The 21,644-nt window shown below is 36.5% G+C and overlaps 1 protein-coding gene and 1 pseudogene across 3 annotated transcripts in view; one reads left to right on the plus strand and one right to left on the minus strand.

Annotated features, from left to right (window-relative positions):
• The window catches only part of DCDC2 (doublecortin domain containing 2), a 161,000-nt gene that overhangs the window by 122,594 nt on the left and 16,762 nt on the right, over nucleotides 1–21,644 (plus strand). For all 3 annotated transcript variants that reach the window (XM_015595130.2, XM_006919428.3, XM_025051913.1), the window contains one exon: nucleotides 7,782–7,882. In XM_015595130.2, the coding sequence (XP_015450616.1) occupies nucleotides 7,782–7,882 (101 nt within the window). The remainder of the gene's footprint in view (nucleotides 1–7,781; nucleotides 7,883–21,644) is intronic.
• On the minus strand, nucleotides 15,174–15,292 carry LOC112486091 (annotated as a pseudogene).

Genomic DNA, 21,644 nt, shown 5'->3' on the forward strand with positions numbered 1-21,644 from the left:
TTCATATTTATTAGGAACTACATAGTAATGATATGACTGCCCTACTCAGCAGCTCCGCTTTCAATTTTTAGACAATAAAATTCATAAGAGATAAGTGAGAAATAATTGAAGAGCATTTTTATTTTTACTAGACTGCTTGTTATTGTTTCACTGGGTAATATACACTAAAATATCTATTCATGATTCAGAGAAAAGATTAGAGTTGAATTTGGTGCAGTGTGCATCCAACCATTGAATTTGATCCTTAGTGTAGTAATTGAATGAGAGAAGTATTGTGTGTCAAATTTATCTTACTCTTTACTTTGGTTTTAGGGTAGAAGACTTTTAAAAAAATCTAATCTCTTTCTTCTGGTAGATGTGTGTGTGTATGGGGCTGGGGGTGGGTCTTGCACCTTGTAGGGGAGTAAAAAAGAGAAGTAATAACAGAGAAGGAAAACAAAAGGCAGCAGACTCGCAGGAGGAGGGCGCAGAGGCTATCTAGCTATTTGCCCTCACCGGGCAGGTATCTGCAGGAGTCAGAAAGAGGATTTGCAGTGGCTACTATTCCCGATATTCTTTCTAGACCATAATTTTTGGACACATGATGTATTAGTTTCTTACTGCTGCTGTAAAAAATTACCACAAACTTAGTGGCTTAAAACAACACAGAAATTTACTACCTTACACTTCTGGAGCTCAAAATTCCAAAATGGTCCTCACTGAACTATAATCAAGGTGCTGGCTGGGCTGTGTTCCTTCTAGAGTCTCTAAGGGGAACATCGTTTCCTGCCTTTTTCTAGTTTATAGAGGTTGTCTACAATTCTGTGATTTATGGCCTCCTTCCATCTTCAAAGCCAGCAGTGGCCAATCAAGCCTTTCTCACACTGCAGCACTCCGACACTGGTTCTCCTGCCTCTCTCTTTTACTTGTAAGGACCTTTGTGATTGCACTGAGTTCACACAAATAATCCAGGGTAATCTCAGCATCTCAAGGTCAGTTGATTAGCAGCCTTAAATGTATCTGCAACCTGAATTCACCTCTGTCATGCAATATAACATATTCACAGTTTCTGAGAATTAGAATGTAGATATCTTGGAGGGAGCTACTACTTTACCAATCACACATAGCTTAAGTTGTTGATCCCTGCATAGGATGTACTCCAATCTTCTTTCCCTTCAACCCCCTTGACACCCATTCGCCTCATCCAAATGCTCTAAGGCCAAGTGTGGCCAGATTGGGGCAAACCCCCTGTAACAACACACAGAATTAATAGACTGGGCTAGTGACTTTTACATTTTTTACTCTTTACATTCTATCTCAATGCAGCAAAAATCTTTGAGTGTTTGCTTTTTGTTATTTCAACAAATACCTTTTGAACAACTATGTGCTGAGCTCTGTTACTCGCTAGGGATAGAACAGTGAACATCGTGGGCATGCTGCCTACTCTCGTGGAACTTACACTTTGGTGGAGACTGACAAACACTAAAACACCAAATAAAAGGAAAAATATCAGCTAGTAAGACATATTAGTTAGAGAATTAAAACAGATCAATGTGAATGACTGGGTCGCTACTGGAATTGGAACCAGGAGGTTTCCTGAGATGCGAATGACAAGGAGCAGCCAATCATGTGAAAAAAAAGAGGGTTGGGGTGGGGATAGTCCAGGCAGAGAGTGTAAGAAGTACAAAGCCATAAGAGTTTTCTATTGGAGAAACAGAATGTAGCTGGAGTTTAACGGCCAAAGAGAAAGTGGTATGAAATGTGGTCCAAGAGACAGTTAAGTGCCAGATCACAACTCTGTAAGCCGTGGTAAGGAACTTGATTCTATGTATAAGGCAAGACATTAGAGAGTTTCTAAACAATTTTTATGAACTATTATGATCACTTGGCTATTATGTGGAGGATGAATTACAGAATAACAAGAGTGGAAGAGAGACACTAATTTGTAAGCTATTGCAATAGCCCATCTAACAGATAATGGTAATTAGACCAAATTGATAAAGGAGATCGAAGTAATATTTACAGATTTGGGATATGTTTAAAAGGAGATTTACTTGAAAAGACAACAATGGAATGTATATAGGGAGTGAGAGCAATATGAAAATAAGGATAATTCCCAGATTTTGGGATTGAGTGGTCGTACAATTTCCCACAATAGGGAATAGAGAGAATGAGCAGTTTAGTTCTGTTTTGACCATTCAGTGCTGCTGCAAAAGTTGGGTTAGAAAGTATGGAGGAAAGTTTAGTGAGGAAGGACAGAGACAGTAATGCTTAAAACTAATGCTATGTCCCATTGGAGGCTAACTTCCCTGCCCCAGGTAGCACCTACCCTTAGTGAGTTGTGGTTAAGATGTCTCAGGTATCTACAGCAATGACTATACAACCATTGCACATAACAATTTCCATTACGATCAAAATTCACCAATTAACGATGCAAGTTTAAATTAGCTGTAATAATAAAGAGAAAGTGGTAAGGTTTTAAAGTGCTTGAATAGTATTGCCCTTGAAGAAAAACTCAATATTTTTGCAAATTTCTTGTGGAATCTATTCTTGCAAGTGGGTGTTTTAAATTTTAATGTTTTATCTTTGCCTTCTTCCTAGGAGTGTGTCTTTAGTTGCTTTTTACTATGGCACTATTGGAAGGGGAACATATTATTGTATCATTCAAATTTTTTTCCATTGTAGCCTTGGTGGCAATTCTTTGGTGTTAAATAATTTTAATTTTCTGGTTTTAAGACCTATTTTTGAACTTTCATATTGAATACTCACTTACTTTTGAACATTCACATTGGCTCACCGATCTTGGCCCCAGATGAAGTATATACACATACAAATTCTACCACAAATAATACTTTTAGACAATGCCAAAAATTCGGCCTTTATATAATGTTTTGTATATTAGTTCATTTTTAACATCTTTTCAAAACTTGTTTTGTGGCTGACATTATGCTAGGCACAGGACGCAGAGACAAAGGTTGTGGTCTGTGCCTGAAAGAACTTTTGGATAAGGGGGGCAGAATTGGTATAAGAAATCATTAAAATTAAGTGTGGTTCATGAATAAAAGAAGTGTGTAAGATAGAAGAGTAGCTCATGGGGGAAGCTGGTGGTTCTGCTTGGTTGTAAGGGTAGGGGATGGGATCTGAGGCAATTCTATAATCTGAATGGGATTCAAACCACGAGTAAGATTCCAGCAGTCATCCACACAGGGACAAGGATGAAAGCAGTAAACTGGACAGGAACTAGCATAGCAGTACTGTGACCTGCAAGTTCTTTGGTCATGACTGTGCATGGGCTGTGACTGAAGTCACTCCACATGATGGGAAGGATACGTGGTGAGGAGGAGGTGAGGGGATTGTCAGTGGAGTAGAATGGCTCATCGCGTGGGCATTGAAATTACTTAAATGGTAGGATACATGATGGGGAGAAACATGGGCTGGTGAGGTTTCCTCTAAAAAGAGGGAGAAGGAGCATTCAGTGAAGAGGCTGTAGATTTATGAGTGTATTATCAGCATGCCTGGGGGAAGTTTTAGATGGGAGAATTAAATAATAGAAGAGTATGTGAAGTGGAGGATTGTAGGGGGCATAGAGCTGGAAGGGAATCAGCATGTGAGAAAGAGATTAAACCAGAGACGTGTTTTTTGTTTCATTTCAATAAATGTTTATTGAGGCCTTACTGTATGCCATGTGCCACGCTTGCTCTTGGGAAACAAGACTCATAAGGCAGCTAAGGAGCCACAGGGGTATGTACGTGGAAAGGTAAATAGCCCATGTCTCTGTGATCTCAACACAAGAAACTAAGCCTGTAAAGAGCAGCGCTTTCAGGTTTTCGCGAGTGACTTTTCTAAAGTAGATCTTGATATATACAGTAAGTCCTCACTTCACATTGTCAGTAAGTTCTTGGGAACTGGAACATTAAGCGAAAAGATTTATAATGAAACCAACTTTACTGTAGATTATGAGCAGAAACAAGAGTTAGGTTCCTATGGCATATTTCTCATCACAAAATCATCACCAAACTTCTAAATAAAGATCTAAAACACTTCTAATATTAAAAATTGGAATAAATGTGAGCTCCAAATACCTTTAAGAAAAATGGATAAAAACAAGTCAGATTAATATTTTCCACCCTGCTGATTCCTGTTCGGGGTCTGGGGTGGCTGGAGCCTCTCTCAGCAGTCAGAGAGCAAGGTAGGACTCACCCGGGGCAGGACGCACTTTCATCTCAGGAAACATTACACACACTCACACTCAGAATGGGCCCATTTTACATGCCAATGAACATGCACATTCTTGGAATGTGGGAGTACACTGGAGTACCGAGAGAAAACCCATGCGGATATGGGAGAATGTGCAATCTCCACACAGACAGTGACCCTGGTCGGGAATTGATTCCCCCCGCCCTCATCAACGTTATAACAAAACAACTTTGAACAAAACGACATTATTGAGGATATACTTTATTTACCAGTTAATCAAATGAAATCTACCGTATTCATTTAAAATTTTCTATTTTTCATCATTCAGTATTATCCATTAATTACAATATGGTACCACCACATGGAGCAATTTATCATGTATTCAAATAACATTTATTGACACGAGATATGTTCATGATATGATTTTAAAGTAAAAAAAAAAAAAAAACTTTTGAAATTATATATACAACAAAATCCTAGTTTTATGAATGTGTGTGTGTGTGTAAGTGAGAGAGAGAGAGAGAGAGTTGTCAAATATGGGCTGGTGAGGTTTCCTTTAAAAAGAGGTGGAAGGAGCATTTAGTGAAGAGGCTGAAGATTTATGAGTTGTCAGCATTATCTCTGGGTCATGAGATTAGAAGGATGTTTATTTTCTTCATCTTCCAAGTGTTCTAAAATGCATATGTATTATATAAGCAATTTATCATCAGAAAATACTGTTTAAAATACTTTCCCTAGACATGCATATTACTCTTTTTAATTTTATATAGCATTTATAGTAAAAATTAAAACCCTAATAGACTTTCTTCTATCACATGGTAACTTTCTAGCCATTCTTCCTTTTTTGGTCACTGCTTATTCCTAGGAATTCCTGTCTGACACCATTTCTAGCTTTATGTTGCTGAAGGAGATGGCTCACAGTTCACTGATCTCAGTTCACTGATGAACAAAACCCTATCCCACACCTCCACCATACGCTTTTATCTTTGTATTCTCTACCTATTCCTCTGTACACAATGTTAAGCTTTGTCGATTTGTCTCTTTGCTGTTTATATCTTTATGGTCACTATTTTCCATTTCAGTGCCCTTTCAATTTTGTTTTATTTGTGATTATCGATCTTATTCTCTTTTCTGGTGAAATGTTTATTCTAACCCACATCTGCAAGCCATTCATAGCACTACCTGGATACAGTTAAACATTTCATTGAATGTGAGTCTTTAAGAATATATTCCTTTAGTATCTGTAGGTTTATCTTTGTAGTCTCTTTAAAAGAAAGAGCAACATGTGAATGCAAAAATGTCATCCAAAAAAAGCATATCCATCTGTCTGTGAAGGCTTATTCAAGGGACATTTCGTGGGTGAGTGTGATTGTTTTCTTCTAAGGTAATTCAGAGGGTATCAATGAATGTCAAACATACCTAATTTTCCTTTTTTAAACCGTTTTGGAGGTAACGGTTAGTAAATCATGTAACCCTTTTCTGAAATAAGTTTATTCTGCCTCTGCACATTCTCGGAATTATGAACTCCACCTGTGAATAAAGCAGGATTTGTGCTTTATTGTTTCTACCATTATTTCTGTGAGTTCCAAGTTTCAGAATTTGATGGAGAGACATATATATGCTTACCCTATTCCTTTTGACTCTAATTTCATAGACTTGGATTATTCCCTTTCACTTTTCCTCCTTTAGGACAGAGTAATTGGAAGTTGTTTTACTTGCCCCTTGAAGTATCCCTCCCTGTGCTTTTCTTAGCTCAAGGATTGCTTTGTTGAGTGCGTTACCAAAACTCTGCTTTTTCTCCAGGCCTACATGTATGATAATATCACTACATACTCTGTTTTAGTTTCTATATTCTTTCTTCTGGTATCACAGAGCTTTTGGCTGCAGTTTTGTTTTGGATCAATGTCCTCAGTTGTAAGGAACAACGGAGTCAGGACATAATCCTCAGATATGCTGTGTGGGCCACATCCTTGGGGAAGTTAGTTGTAGAGATAATCCAAAATAGCCGCCAATGCCGAAATAATCATTTGGTAATGATTTTGGAGTGTATCCTGTTATGTATGTATATTTAACTGAGAAAAACAATTGCTTTGTTTTGCTTACGTGTATGAGAGCTGATGGAAGGAAAGAAAAAGTGAAAATACTTTGCCGGAGGATGGAAAAACCAGTGTGGGATTAAATGATTGCTGTAGGTAATCCCCAAAGTAAATTAATCCATATGAATAATCCAACATGTGTAATTAGCTTTGAAGGTGGCTCTGCTTTCCTTAGGTTTAAAAAAGGTGAGTAAAGAAGCCCTCAAGTCAAATTACAAAAAAAAAGTAATCAAAAAGGAAAATGGTTTCTTCAGGAGAAACAAAAAGGACTTGAGTTTGGTTTTACCTCCCTCCCTCTCTCTCTCTCTTCCTTTTTTACCTGGCTGTATCTCCTGAGCCTCCATACTGCTCTGCTATACCACTTACCCATTACAGCATTTTGCTGTGTTTACATCTCTTGTCTTCTCATTAGTCTGTAGGTGATTTGAAGGAAAACTCTACATTCCATTCATATCTTAGACTGTGCCTTATGTATAATTAGTCCTCAACAAATGTAAACATATATTTTATATTAATTAATAATGATTTTTATTCTCTAATAATATGAAGTAGTATTATGCAAAATATGTTAAAGAATTGTGCTCTTGGAAATAAGTTTCCGTTAGAGAAATAAAGATAAAAGACAAAAACATATTTTCTAGACCGCAAGGGTAACATAGTGTAATAGGTTATCAAAGAAGGTGAAACCTCCATCCCTGGAGATCCTTAAAAATTGGACAGAGAAAACATCTGTGAGAGTAACTGAAGCTTTAAACCTGTCTTGAGGCAAGTAGACAGACAAATGGTTCTGTGATTTTTTTGATTCCTCGGCCTGGAGAAGAGAAGACTGAGGGGTAAGGCATTAAAACTGCATCAAATATGGAAAACAGCTATTATTGCTTCCATAGGAAAACCAGTCGAAGGAGATTAACCTATAGTCTTAGAGATTTTGGTTACATTTATAGTTAGGAATTTTAAGACACAGGTTGTGAAAATCCTGTGGAAGTATTCAAAATAAAAGATTGATTTGTGTGGATGTGGAGTCAGCTCTATGATTCTGTTGCAGTAAAAATATTTTTTCTATTACTTGGAATAGAGAGAATTGTTCAATACATTGTATTCAGTGTATAGCATTCTCTTTGGAAGAGACAGCTTCTAAAAGTAGTATTTTAAAGCACTAAGCATCATCACTATTTCATTGATAGGAGGGAAGAACAGAGATAACAGGTGTGAAATTCTTATCTAAATACCTGTACAGAGTTGTATTATTAAATCATAGCCAAAGTATGAAGAAAAGTCTGTGACAGAGCTCTGCTCTGCTGGGTCAGCCTTGTTTTAGCCACTAAACCTTTTCTCAATGAAAATGTAGGATTGCAGGGAAAGGGGCCACAAAAATCCTATTAATACAAAGGGAACCAAAAAACTTATTAAAAACAATCTTCATTATGTATTTGATTGTAATTTCTGCATTCAGCCACACGATGTCACAATTGGATTTTGATTTTCACTGTGTGTTTTTCTCAAATACAGATGAAGGCATTTTCAAAGCAGGAGCAGAGAGATCTGAAACACGGGGGGCAGCAGAAGTCCAAGAAGATGAAGATACTCAAATTGAGATTCCAGTCGATCAGGTAATCTTTGTGCCTTTAAGATTATGCACACATCAATTACTACTATTTTTCTCTCAAGTTTTGTGGTATCTGCTCCATGCTGTTCCTTTGCATATGTTAGCTAAACCATCTCAGGTGTGAAGTGGCTGAATGACCTTTAAAGCAAAACAAAACACCTTCAATTCTTCCTAGTATTTTTACAAAGAATAGCCATTTGTAGAGTCTTTTTTAAATTATTATGGAAAATGGTATGTCTTTAATAAACAGCATTGAAGAATAATGTGGATTGGAGTTAGATATGAGGTAGAAAGAGGTAGAAAGCTAGACACACACACAAAAAAGAGTATTGGCTTGGCGTTTTATCTACAAAAAACAATCCTCCATTTAGAAAAGTAAGGTTGTCTTGTTTTGTTTTGTTTTTAAATACCCTTATATTCTCTCATTTACGGTCCTTGAAATTGTGGTACAATTTTTTTTTTTCTTAAAGAAATTGCTTATATAAATGCTACTTGAATATTTGCTATGTGTGTATCGATTTTATTTCTTAGGCCAATGGAACACGGTACTGTGTGCGTGTGCGTGTGCATGTGCGTGTGCGTGTGCGTGTGCGTGTGTGTGTGTGTGCGTGTGTAAGCACGTGCTTATAGAAGAGACTAAGGTATTAATTCTAGCTAAATGATGCCAGAATAAAAGTTAGTAAGGCTTTTTAATACAATTTAACCAGGTTTCTTACAATTCTAAGTGGAGGATGGAAATTTAGGTGAGGAGGGAAAATCATAATCCCAGGCTCAAGGGAATGAGAAGTCACTAGAAATTGCCACTTGTCCTCTATTATGTGATATTTCCTTTACAAAAAGCAAATTTCATAATCCAGCAAATTTTATAGATGATCTTCTCAGTTGTGTCTGTCTTAACAGTGTGGTAGTGCAATTGCCGCTTGATTATTTCACTGGCATTTTCTGGAAGCATCACCTTCCTGATGAAAAGCCTAATGTGTTAAAAATCACACAGATTTCAAAAATCCAATTTATTATCCAAGATTAGCTACAACTAATAATTTTTCATAAACTTCAGTTATAGGTATTTTTCCTGAGGGAAAATGGAATTTTAAGTCTTCTGCAAAACTAATTTAATTAAATATCATAAGACAAAGAAGAGTAACCGTCATATATCTACAACACCTAGTAGCTGCCGAAACCAGACTAATTTATATTCCAAAGTCACCAAATATCAAGAGAAAATTATAGTGTTATTACCCAAGGAAAAATCTTTTTGTTTATCACTTAACAAGTTGTGAAATCTGTGATAGGTATTTCTTTACCTATAAGTTTGATGATCACAGGAATGGCAGTGGGCAGGAGGCCTTGATCCCTGATAACAGTTGAGCAGCCTTGGATAAGTGCCCACAAAGCTTAATTTCTTATTTGTCTGGAGAGTACTAGCTTATTAAAATACAGGTATGCCGGAGAGATTGATTAGACAGATTGGTAAAAGCTGGGCAATATCAACAAATTGATGTCATTTTAAAGGAAATGAAACCAAGCAACAAAAGGCAAGAATTACTTTCTTTTTTGATCCTATTAGTAATAGAGTTGGGATTGTCTAACTCACGAGGTTGGCAGGAGCTGCTTATCAGTTTAAAGGTTAGCATCATTCTCTCTATGGTCTGGTGACCTTTTTGCTCTATATCCTAAGCAGCAATGTTAAAAATATTGTCAAAAACCAAGTGAGAATGTGGAAAAATTATTGTAAAGTTTCATTATAGTAATCTTCATATAGTAATCTTCAACTCTGAGGTCATGCCCTCATGGCGATCTTCATTGAACAATAGCTACTGTTTATTAAGTACCTGCTGAGTGCCAGGCACTTTACTAGGCACTTTTATCTGATATAATTGTGATGACAATGCTGTGAGATAGATCTTATCATTCACACTTCATACAGAGGAAGAAAGTGAGCTCGCGTGGGTGAAATTACTTGCCCAGCATTGTACAGTCAAAAAAAGGAGTTGAGATTTACAAGCAGGTGTGTCTAACTTCGAAGCACATGAGTGATTTAGGGGAACAGTATTAAATATAAAATAAAACAAAACAAAACAAACAAACAAAAAAAATCCAACAAATTATTAACCCAGGGAAGGAAAAAAATCCTGCATAAAAGGGAAATGGAGTCACCCTATACTGCTTGGCTCTGCTCTAAACAATACTTAACACACACCGCCTTTAGGGCCATTCCTAGTTAAACATCTCTGAACTGGTTTCCTATCACCTAAATTGTTCATGTTGTAACTTTAATTAAAGGACCAAGAAGAAGAATGTGTGTGTGTGTATGTGTGTTTGTGCGTGCATGCACGTGTGTAAAATATGTGCAAATTGGCCAAATAATTTACCTATGCTTGAAAAGCAGATCAAGTTTTAGAAGTAAATATCAAGGCCTCTGTTGGGAGATAATTCTCCATGGAGCTCTTGTGTTTCCCCATATCTTGTGAGCAGAGGCGCTGACTGTCTGTGTACATTCTGGACTATCTTTTCAAGAATGTTTGTGTGGTGAACAGCCTTGAAGACAGAGATAATAACTTCCTCTGGAGCAGTCATTCTCAACTGGCGGCAATTTTGCCTCCATGGGGGATATTTGGCAATTTCTGGGGACATTTTTGATTGCTATTACTAAAGGCTATTAACTGCTACTGAGGGTAGCAGCCAGGGATGCTGCTAAAATATATTGTAATGTACACGACAGCCCTCAAACACACACAAAATTATCCAGTCCAAAGTGTCAATAGGGTTGATACTGAGAAACCCTGCTGTGGAACAAACTCTAGGTTTGTTCATTGTCCAGTATAATAAAGACAATGTCTCCATATGTTACAAAATTTAGGTTTATTACTCTCGATAGAAGATTTGTTGCCATTGAATTGTGTCTTCAAAACTAGTAAAAATGGTAAATTTTAAGTTATATATATTTTACCACAACAAAAATATTTGGAAAAAAAATTTAGATTCTTTAAACATCAGGTTCTTCCCCTGAAATACAGGCCACTGTGTGTATCAGTTAGCCCCCTTCACAAAGCCCTAAGGAATGGGGCGTTGGTGAGTGGGTACAAGTGGTGATACTCTAGGTACTGACATTGCTGTGAGCAATCAAGTCCTTTGTCTCTGATCCAGGAGTCACATGGCTTCTGCCAGCATCCATGAGACTGTGGCAGGATAATGTGTTAGCTTGCAAGTAGGGTAAAATTTGAGACCTTTCATAGTCCTTGATAGCCTCTACTGGCATCAGCTAGCATGTGCGTTTGTGTGTGTATAATGGAACACTATGGACAGATTCTAGCCAGAAAAGAGACTGAATTCTGTCCCAAGGTCCAGACTTTTTCATTTTTGAGATGAGTTAATACCTTCAAACTCATGGGAAACTGAAGAATGTCACATTATTTTATGTATTCGGAAAAACCAGAACAAATATCTTTTCTTAGGAGTTTAAGTATAATAAGAATTTGGTACTCTTTTAAAAGTTAAATTTTTTTGCATGCACATTCCAAATCAATCTGGCTGTCCATAAGCAGTGGAACAAGTACCTGATTAACTAATACCTGTGGTTATACCCTGGCACTGACTACTCATGTGTCAGTATGCTCCATTTATAAAATGGAGCTTTTCCAAGCTAAGGAGGCAAGAAATGAGCCCGTTCCATTATAGTTAAGTAAATTACCCACTAGCAAGTGAGGATCAGGCAGGGGAATCTATCATCTCAGAAACGCAGGCAAATAAATACCTATAAAACAGGCAAATAAATAATTATGTTTTAGATTTTGTTCCATTTGACAGAAAAGAGCAGAAGATAGGGATAATAACTTTAGAGTGGTTTTGGATTGTTTTATAGCTTTCTCCATTAGTTTGTAGCAGATTTTGATTAGTAAAATAATGAGAATTACAAAATGTTTTTATGCTAAGTAGTTTCATTAAATAGCATTTCAGCCAGTGCTGTGAACACTGGAACAGTGAAAGCTTTTTTGTTTTGTTTTGTTTTTTTAATTAGAGGTTGTGATATATACTATTTATTTATTTATTTATTTGAAACTTTTAATCAAAGTTAAACATACAATATTTTTAAAAGTCAGCTAATTCAACAAAGATGATGACAAAAATGGCGACTTGCTGCCCCACCTCTCCCTACCTGGATTTTTTCTCTACAGAGGTAACCAGTTTGAACTACTTTGCTCTTTCTCATGGAATACACTGCTGTATTTCTAAACCATACATCCCTCCCTTCCCTCCATTTTAATACCTGTGAGATCTTTGAGTCTCACAAGTGATGGCATGTCATAGTTTAATTGATTTTGTTTTCATTCTAATTGTACATAGAATTATAGAGATCCTTTTAATTGGTGACATCTCAAATTTAATAATATACATTTCCTGATTTTATTTTTCAAATTTAGGTATTATTTATTAATTTTATCTCTAATTACTATGGAAGATGATTATTTAGATCTCTTACCAACTCCTTCCCACCCCTCCTCCCCAATAAGGCCACATGCACATAAAACTAACTACACACGCACATGTTTCCCCTTCTTTCTCTCCATAATTTTTTATTTTTCAATTACAGTTGACATTCAATATTATTTTATGTTAGTTTCAGATGTACAGCATAGTGACTAGACATTTACATAATTTACAAAGTGATCTCCCAATAAGTCTAGTATCCACTTGACACCATACATAGTTATTACAATATTATCGACTATGTTCCCTATACTGTACTTTACATTCCCATGACTGTTTATAACTACCAATTTGTACTTCTTAATCCCTCACTTTTTTCACCCAGCCCCTTAACACCCCTCCCATCTAGCAACCATCAGTTCGTTGTATGTATCTATGAACTGATTTCTGTTTTGTTTGTTTATTTTGTTCTTTAGAGGTCACATATAAGTGGAATCATCTGGCATTTATCTTTCTCTGACTTATTTCACTTAGCGTGATACCCTCTAGGTCTGTCCATGTTGTTGCAAATGGTAAGAGCCCATTTTTTTTTATGGCTGAGTAATATTACATTGTATAAATGTACCACCTCTTCTTTATCCAGTCATCTATTGATGGGTATTTAGGTTGCTTCTGTATTTTGGCTATTGTAAATAGTGCTTCAGTGAACATAGAAGTGCATATATCTTTTTGAATTGTGTTTTGTATTTTTTCGGAAGAATACCCAGCAGAGGAATTGCTGGGTCATAAGGTAGTTCTATTCTTAATTTTTTGAGGAACTTCCAAACTGTTTTCCATAGTGGCTACATCAATTTGCAATCCCACCAACAGTGTATGAACAGTTCATTTTTCTTCACATCCTCACCAAAACTTGTTATTTTTTGATTTATTGATGATAGCCATTCTGATAGATGTGAGGCAATGTCTCATGTGGTTTTAATTTACATTTCTCTGTTGATTAGTGACATTGAGCATCTTTTCATACGTCTATTGGGCTATCTGTATGTCCTCTTTAAAATCTACTCATTCCTCTGCCTATTTTTCAATTGGATTAGTGTGTGTGTGTGTGTGTGTGTGTGTGTGTGTGTGTCTTAAGTTCTATGAGTTCTTTATAAATTTTGGCTATAAATCCCTTATTGGATGTTTCATTGGTGAATATCTTCTCCTATTCAGTAGGTTGTCTTTTTGTTTAGTTGATAGTTCCCTTGGCTATGCAAAAACATTTTTAGTTTGATGTAGTACCATTTGTTTATTTTTTCTTTTGTTTCTCTTTCCCAAGGAGATATATCAGAAAAAAAATATTACTAAGAGCAGTGTCAGAGAGTTTACAACCTTTGTTTTCTTCTAGGAGTCTTATGGTTTTGGGTCTTATGTTTAAGTCATTAATCTATTTTGAGTTTATTCTTGTATATGGTGTAAGAAGGTGGTCTAGTTTCATTATTTTACATATACCTATCCAGCTTTCCCAACACCATTTATTGAATAGACTGTCTTTACCTCGTATATTTTTCTATTATAATTTTATAATAATTTTTAGCTAATTTAATATATACATTATTTTTGCTGTGTAAGTATTCTTATTAGCTGAGCCATATAGTATACTTTGGTTGCATTTCCTTTCATTTGTAATCTCTTTTTTCCTCCCCCCTATTTTAATAATTGCCTATTTTTTTTCATTTGCTTAGTTTTTTTGTGTAGTTATTACCAAGCCATCTCCAAACTCTGCCAGATGTTGATCTCCTCTTGGTATACCCAAACATATACACTGATAATGAAATCTCAATTTCATTTTTTAAGCCTTTTGATCATCTTCCTCAAGCTGGTTGGCTGTTCTCTGGATCTGCTTTTCAGGGTTGTCCTGGAATTTTTCTTCACCATTCTTTTGGGAATTTCTCTTGCTTCTCTAGTGCATGGATCCCCTATTTCTTGGATTCTACATTTTCTTCTTCTTTGACTGTACCTATTTTGTAGAACTCACCTCTAGAAGCTCCCCAAGAAAAGCTTCATGAAAGACAAATTTTTTTGAAACTTTGCATGTCTGAAAATGTCTTTTTCCTCTGCTCATACTTGACTGTAAGTATGGCTAGGTACAAAATTCTAGGTTAGGTATAATTTCTCTCAGAATTTTGAAAGCATTGCTCAACTGTCCTTCCCATTCAGAATGGTGGTTGGGAAAATTCGGTGCCATTCTGTTTCCTGAGCCTCTGTAAATATTCTTTTGTTCCCTGTCTGGAAGCTTTTAGGCTCATTTTTTTTCTTTTTGGTATTCTGAAAATTTCCAATTGTGTGCCTTGGTGCAAATTATTTTGCTTATCAAACTGGATGCTCAATGGGCTTTTTTATTCTGGAAACATTTGTTTTTTCAATTCTTAAAAAAATTTTTTTGAATTATTTCTTTGATAATTTCCTCCTCTTTCATTTCTCTACTCTTTCCAAAACAACAAGTATTTAGATATAGGCCCTCCTAGACTCATCCTACACTTGCTTCTCCTACTTTCCATCTCTATTGATTTCTTTTTCTATTTTTTCAACTTTTTTTTTAAATTAAAAAGCCTCAGTGTTTATCTTCCATCTGTTGATTTTTTGCTGGCCATGATATTTTTAATTTCTAAGAGTTCTTTTGTATTCTCTGAATGTCCCTTTTTATAGCCTCCTGTTCTTATTTTATGGTTGTAATATCTTTCCTTAACTCCTCAAGGATTAATTGATTATTTTATTTTATTTTATTTTAATTTAATTTATTTTTTAGGCAAGGCAACCCTTGGTTGACCTCACCGATTACAAGGGCCTTGTCAGTTTACAATCCTTTATTTTTTTTAAATTTTTTATGCCTATAGCACCTGATCTTCCTAAGTGGTCTCCCATCCAAGTACTAACCAGGCCCAACCCTGCTTAGCTTCCGAGATCAGACAGGATGGGGCTTGTTCAGGGTGGCATGGCCATAGACTAATCGATTATTTTAAACTTTCTTTTCCTGTATTAGTTTTGTTTCTTCTGATTTTTTTTTTTCTTCTTCATTTTTATGTTTTGATCTCTGTCTCCACATTAGAGGCTTTCCTTGGCTGACTGGGTAGATTTTTTTTTTAAACAAATTGAAAGATTTTGACATGTAACATTATATAAAATGTATGGTTAGATTTTAGAGCAAAGCATTAAGGAAACTCTGCGTGCACAGGTAGGGATCCTCAGGTTGGCGCATTTCATTGTAAGGTGATTGGTCTTTGCAGTTTCATTGGCAGACCTCCAATTTCAGTATTTGTGTTCTTTTGGATTGGTCTGTTTCCTTTGATTGGAATCTTTCATCCACTTCCTTTAATGATGAAACCTGGCTGTGAGCATTTGGGTCTTCTGCCTATAGGAAGAGGAATAAAGAAGTTTATTCCTCTTGTTTTCAGTACAGTACCTTGTACTTAAGTCTAGCTTCCCTATAGTTTAACTTTTAACCCATTTCCCGTTTGTCTAGAGAACACTTGCCAGCGGCGCTTGCAGCTGCAGCATTTACCCCAAGATAACTCTCGGATTACAGTCCTAACTTTACCCCCAAAGTTTGCCGCAAAATATTTCACTTTTATTATTATTTTCAAATTGCTCTAGTATATCCATAATCTTTGGAAACAAGTGACATCATTCCATTTATAGCATTCTGTTTTTAGTAGTGGTATGTCCACTTACAAAATATGGTAATTCTCGATCTCCGAAAATGTCAAATCCTAGAAAACGTAGCATTCCTACGTGTGATGTTAACATTGTTCTCGAACAGTTGTTAGCCGAGGATTCATTTGATGAATCTGATTTCTGTTACATTAGGATTAGAGAAAAGTTCTGTTTAGAAATAACTCCAAGAACAGTTTTTATATTTTATTTTCACATTAAAAACCAGTCAGATTTGCTTCAGCCTCAAAGAGCATGTTTATGTAAAATAAAATTAATGCTAGCAGCAAGCTGCACTTTCTTTTTCTAAACCTATTCCATCTGTGTGGAGGGCCACTAGACCTGCGCTGCCTTCCCTGAACTGAGAGAAATTATGCACAAACAATATTTTCACAATTCTTCATTTTCAAGTCATGTCCTCTTAGTGAATCATATTCATGTTTGGTTCTATAAGCATTACACACAACTGGAAGAGTGAAGATGAGGATGATCTGGCTTCTTAATTTCCATGTGCTTCATCAACAAGGCTTTCTGTGATATCACATTTTATAGATTTGTGTTTAATTGATAGAAGTGGCGTTAAAACATTTAAGTGTAGCTTTGATAGGTTTCTGATGTAATGAAAGAAAATTAATATTTACTTCTAAAGTGAGAAAACTTAATGGAGAATTTTTTTTTCTAGTGATCACTACATACTCTCATGCTGTCTAATATGTTTCCAATGTATTATAGCTTTTAATGTGGATGTTGCAGGAACTTGTGGAGTTTGGGTTGGCCTGGGTGAGCCAGTACAGCAGGTGGCTGGCCAGGGCTTTACAAGGGCACATCTGTGAATATAGTCACTCTTTTTGTAGGTCATTGTTCTTCAAACTATATCTAAACTTCCCACACCCCACCTGTGAAAGTAAACCTCTGAAAGCTGAAAACAGGAAGCAGTACTTTGTTATCATGAAAAATTGAAACTGATTATTTCAAAACACTTTATTCAACTTGGGTAGAAGATGATTTTTAGTTTCCATGGGAACAGAAATAAAATCAAGTGCAATAACTTCTGTACTTTCAACATGTATGCCTGAACACCTTCTGCCAAACCCTGTAACAAATCCTTACTCTTACCAGATTTCAAATGTAGTAATTGTTACATGGAAAAGTGGATATCTAAGGTAGTCTTTTTTTTTTTTTTTTTTTGGTTCTGATTTCCAGTTTCTAGGTCTAGCACATTTTAGAGTGGGAGACCTGATAGGTAGGAATAGGAAGGAGAATAGGTTGTGTAGGTAGGATATCTTGACTAGAAAATGCAAACTTGTGTTGTTATTTCAGATAGGAAAGATCTTAAATATTAAAATATATTCCTTGGGGAATTCTGATGTAAATATAAGAAAAATCAACATTTACTTAAATGTGGGTGGAACATTGGCTTTATGCTGTATTTATATGCCTTTACCATTTCTAATTTTGGGGGGGTCACTGTTACTGTCAGAGCTGTGAGTTTAAAGTGTAAATCATTTGAGCAGCTCCGTCTATCTGTGAAAATACCTTAGAAATAATTGATGCTTTCAATATTTTGTGGCTTATTTTCATGTGATTTCCATATTCCATCTTCTTTCCTCTTATCATTCATGAATCCTGAGTTAGCCTCAGTAACTGCATGCATATTCTCTAGAAAACCTGAATACTTCTGATTTCCCCTGAGCTGTCCCCACAAGGATATAGCCAGCGACAATAGCTACCAGACCTGTTCTGTCTTGCCATATAAACCACCCATTTTCTCAGAATGTCTGTCACCAAATAAATAGTAAGATATCCACGTAGGCAAACTCAGGCAAAAGTGCCTGAAATGCCAACGCTGGTGTTACACCAGAATAATCTGGTGTAACTTTTCTAATATTAACAGCAAATTGCTTATTAATAATAATGTACTTTTAAAAGGTAAATGTCTCAAAAAGGGAAAAGACCTCCTAAAGGTTTCATAAAAACCTTTATATTTAAGGATACATATTATTTGTAATTATACATATATGTGTAATATGTCTGTTAGCTGTACTTTGATGCTCTTGATGTCAGAGAGGCTGTGAGACTGGAATCATCTAGGTGACGTCTGCGCTCACTGTTGTACTATTATGTAATTCAGTTTAGTGAGTATATAGGATAGAGTGTAATGAATACCCTTTCTTGACTCCAGTGAAACATAAGAATTGTGCTTTTTTACAAAATATAGTATTGCACAATTACTCATAGATGTGAATTGCTCGTAAAATTTCAGGATGAATGTACTCTTTGGAGACACAATTTCTACCTGAAAATTGGTTTTGTTCAAATTTTTTAGTCACAGACTGACTAAAATTTGACATAAATGTCAGGGCAGAAAACTTTAAGCATAGGTAAAAATATCTTCCTGATTCACTGCCTTTGCAATGATGTGTTTCCTTTTTATACCGTGACTCTTACTAAACAGTGGCATGGTGATGTAATTAGAATAAATCTAGTAGCACTGTCTTTATGTCCAGACATCATTTTGTCAACAACCAATCCTATTTTCTCCCAGCTTTCAATAAAATTGATATTTCTTAAGATAAAAATACAATCTTCATTTAGAGGCATTATTTCAAGGCATTATTACAATTAGAAATTTTAACCAAAATGCTTTTTTGAAGAGGTATATTTATGGCCATCCTGTTTTATGTGTGGTTTAGAGCCTTACCATGACAAGTGTTATCTGAGGATTAGCAACACCTGAGAGCTATTAGAAATGCAGAGTTTCAGAACTGTTGACTCAGAATTTGCATTTAACAGAATCCCCAGATGATGGAGAAGCACTGCCTTAAAGGATACTAGGCTGGAAGGAGCTCTTTAAGGTGTACTGAGTTTGGGATATTGTTCTATACATTATCTTGGGAAAGTAGTTATTACAATCAAGTGATCAAAAAGAGTTCCTCTGTTAATTTTGGATAAGTCTGTGGGATTTAGACAACTTTACCTAACTCTTTGAGTTTCTTTATCTGTCAATTCAGATAATAACAGTATTTACCTCAAATAATTGTTATGAGGTTAGTTTAAATATGATTATGCATGCGAGGTGTATAGGGCATAGTACCAAGTACCTGGAAAGTTTGCAATAGATATGAGCCTGCCATCATCATCTGTACTTTCCTGTGGCACATGTTATGCTGGCTTTTATCTGTGGGAGGCACATTATATTTAAGACAACTATTGATATAGTACTGTGGTTAATATGGCTATGGACACGAAGATGAATAAGAAAGAGTCCTTTTCTCTAGGTACTTCCACAGAACCAAGGCTCATGTTTCATAACTGTGCACTGTGATTTGAGTGCACTAAAGGAATTTGACAGGTGTGATGAGGGCATAGCTGCCTGAGGGAGCGAGAAGGCTTGCAAGGTAAGGCGGGTCGGGTCTAATAGAGGGAAAAGAAGGGCATTCTGGGTAAAGTATAAAAAACAGAATGAATAATATAGTATGGAGCAGGGGCACTGGCCAAGGCTCTTTTCAGCTTATTCCACAGAGGAGACACCCTTTCTCTGCTTCTCCAGGTAGTACTGCTCTCTGAGAAGGGCTGGGTTTGGCCATCCTGCACTGCCACAACCAGCCAGCCCTTTCCTCTTTATGAGGAAGCCGACTTCCCCAGTCTGTGCTGAAGGGCTTCTTAAGGAAATAGGGGAGAGGAGAGAGAGGGAGAGAGAGGAAAGAGGAATATAAATATGAACGTGTGTAGTGGGGGAGGAGGGTGGTTGGTGAGGGAAGATAAAGGTATGTGATTGAAGGGCTGCTGCAGCAAAATACCACAGACTGGTTGGCTTGAACGATGGAAATTTATCTTCTCATTGTCTGGAGGCTGGAAGTCTGAGATTAAGATGTCCTCAGAATGGGTGTCTTCTAAGATCTCTCTTCCTGGCTTATAAATGGTGTTTTCTCCCTATGTCTTCACGTAGTCTTTACTCTGTGCATGTCTGCATCCTAATCTCTTTTTCTTATAAGGACATCACTCATATTGGATTAAGGCCCACTCTAATGACCTCATTTTTAACTTAATTATCTCTTTAAAGTCAGGTTTCACATTCTGAGGTACTTACTGAAAGTCAGAACTTCAACATATAAATTATGAGGGGACACAATTCAACCCCAAACAGTGAGGAAAAGGGGTTTGTCTTTGTTTTGATGCTGTCTTATAACATCGAAGAATAATATTCAGGGAACAGAGTCAGCTCTTAGAGTGTATATCTGAAAAGGATATGATTAGCAATTAGAAAGGAGAGAAGCAGAAACATGGACTCCAACTCAGCCCAGCCAGTCCCTCTGCCTCATTTGTCCATTAGTCGTATATTAGGGGTAGGGTTTACTAAGTGACTTATTAGGTTACCATGGTGACCAATTTATAAACAGCCGGGACCATTGTCTTTCAATTTGAAATCTTTATTTTATTTTATTTTTTTATGATGCAGGTAAAATATCACTCACTGGTCATATACTCCGTGGCAAGTTGCTTGACTTTCCTTCAGGCTCAGTTTCCTACTCTTTACGGTGGGGATCATCATGCCACCCTACCTCATAGGAAGATGTAGTTAGAAAATAGATATGAAAATACTTTTAGAAGCATAATATGCCACTTAAATGTCTATTTAATTATTTAATTATTATACCCCTAACTGGCTGCTGCCAGCCTGCCGTTCCAGCTGAAGACAAAGTTCTGTGTTACCTAAATCCATATACTAATTTATGGAAGTTTGTTTGGTGTCTCTTTCTGGCACATTTGTATTACTTTTGAGCATGGACAGCAGTTCAGAAACAAACAAAAGAAAGCTATTGGATGATCGATTTGTTGTGAAAAATGCATGCCAGGGAGTTCAGAAGCTGAGAATAAAGAACTAAGACCACTGATAATTAGTAATCACATCATGTAGATCACACCTATCAATTTAGTGGACCAGAGGCTGAACATCAGCCAGCATTTTAACTGTGTTAACTGATAAGGGCAAGACAATTGCTAAATGTTTCAATATTATTTTTTTGTTTGTTTATGTGAGATTTAAAAAGGGATACTGCTTTAAGTCGCCCAGTAGTTTACGATTTCATTAGTGTAAAAACTGTACCATAATATTTAATCAGGCAACCTCTCAACTTCTATTCAATGGCAAGAAAAATGGAGTGACAACAATAACAAACATATTTATATATATCTTGTTCAGTTTACACTTGTCTTTTATGTGTATGGTCTCATTTGGGCCTCACTGCAATCCTGTGAGGTCATTATTATCATCCAAAGGGGACTCTGAGACCTGGTGAGGTGAATTATCTGGCCTGAAGCTGTAGCATAACCGCTTCCTTTGCACCAGACCACAGATGCCTCATCCTACGCAGTATAAATTTTGCATTACCAGTCCACATCCCCATTGCAGAGAACATCAGGAGACACCAATCTGGCACAGGAACGCCCAGTGACCTTCCTCAGTTATGAACGCTCTTTCTTGGGATCATGTGAGAACTGGCTTCTCTGCAGGGAGGGGAGGTGAAGTCATGTGTGGGAGCTCTGCTTCCCTTGACTGCAGAAAGGACAGTGTGACTGGACCCTGGAAAAAGGTTTTCTTCTTCCTATTTTTCTTCCTTCTTCTTCACTCCCTCAAACTAAATTTG

This window comes from Pteropus alecto, unplaced genomic scaffold (assembly GCF_000325575.1).
Source record: "Pteropus alecto unplaced genomic scaffold, ASM32557v1 scaffold25, whole genome shotgun sequence".
Classification (NCBI taxonomy): domain Eukaryota; kingdom Metazoa; phylum Chordata; class Mammalia; order Chiroptera; family Pteropodidae; genus Pteropus; species Pteropus alecto.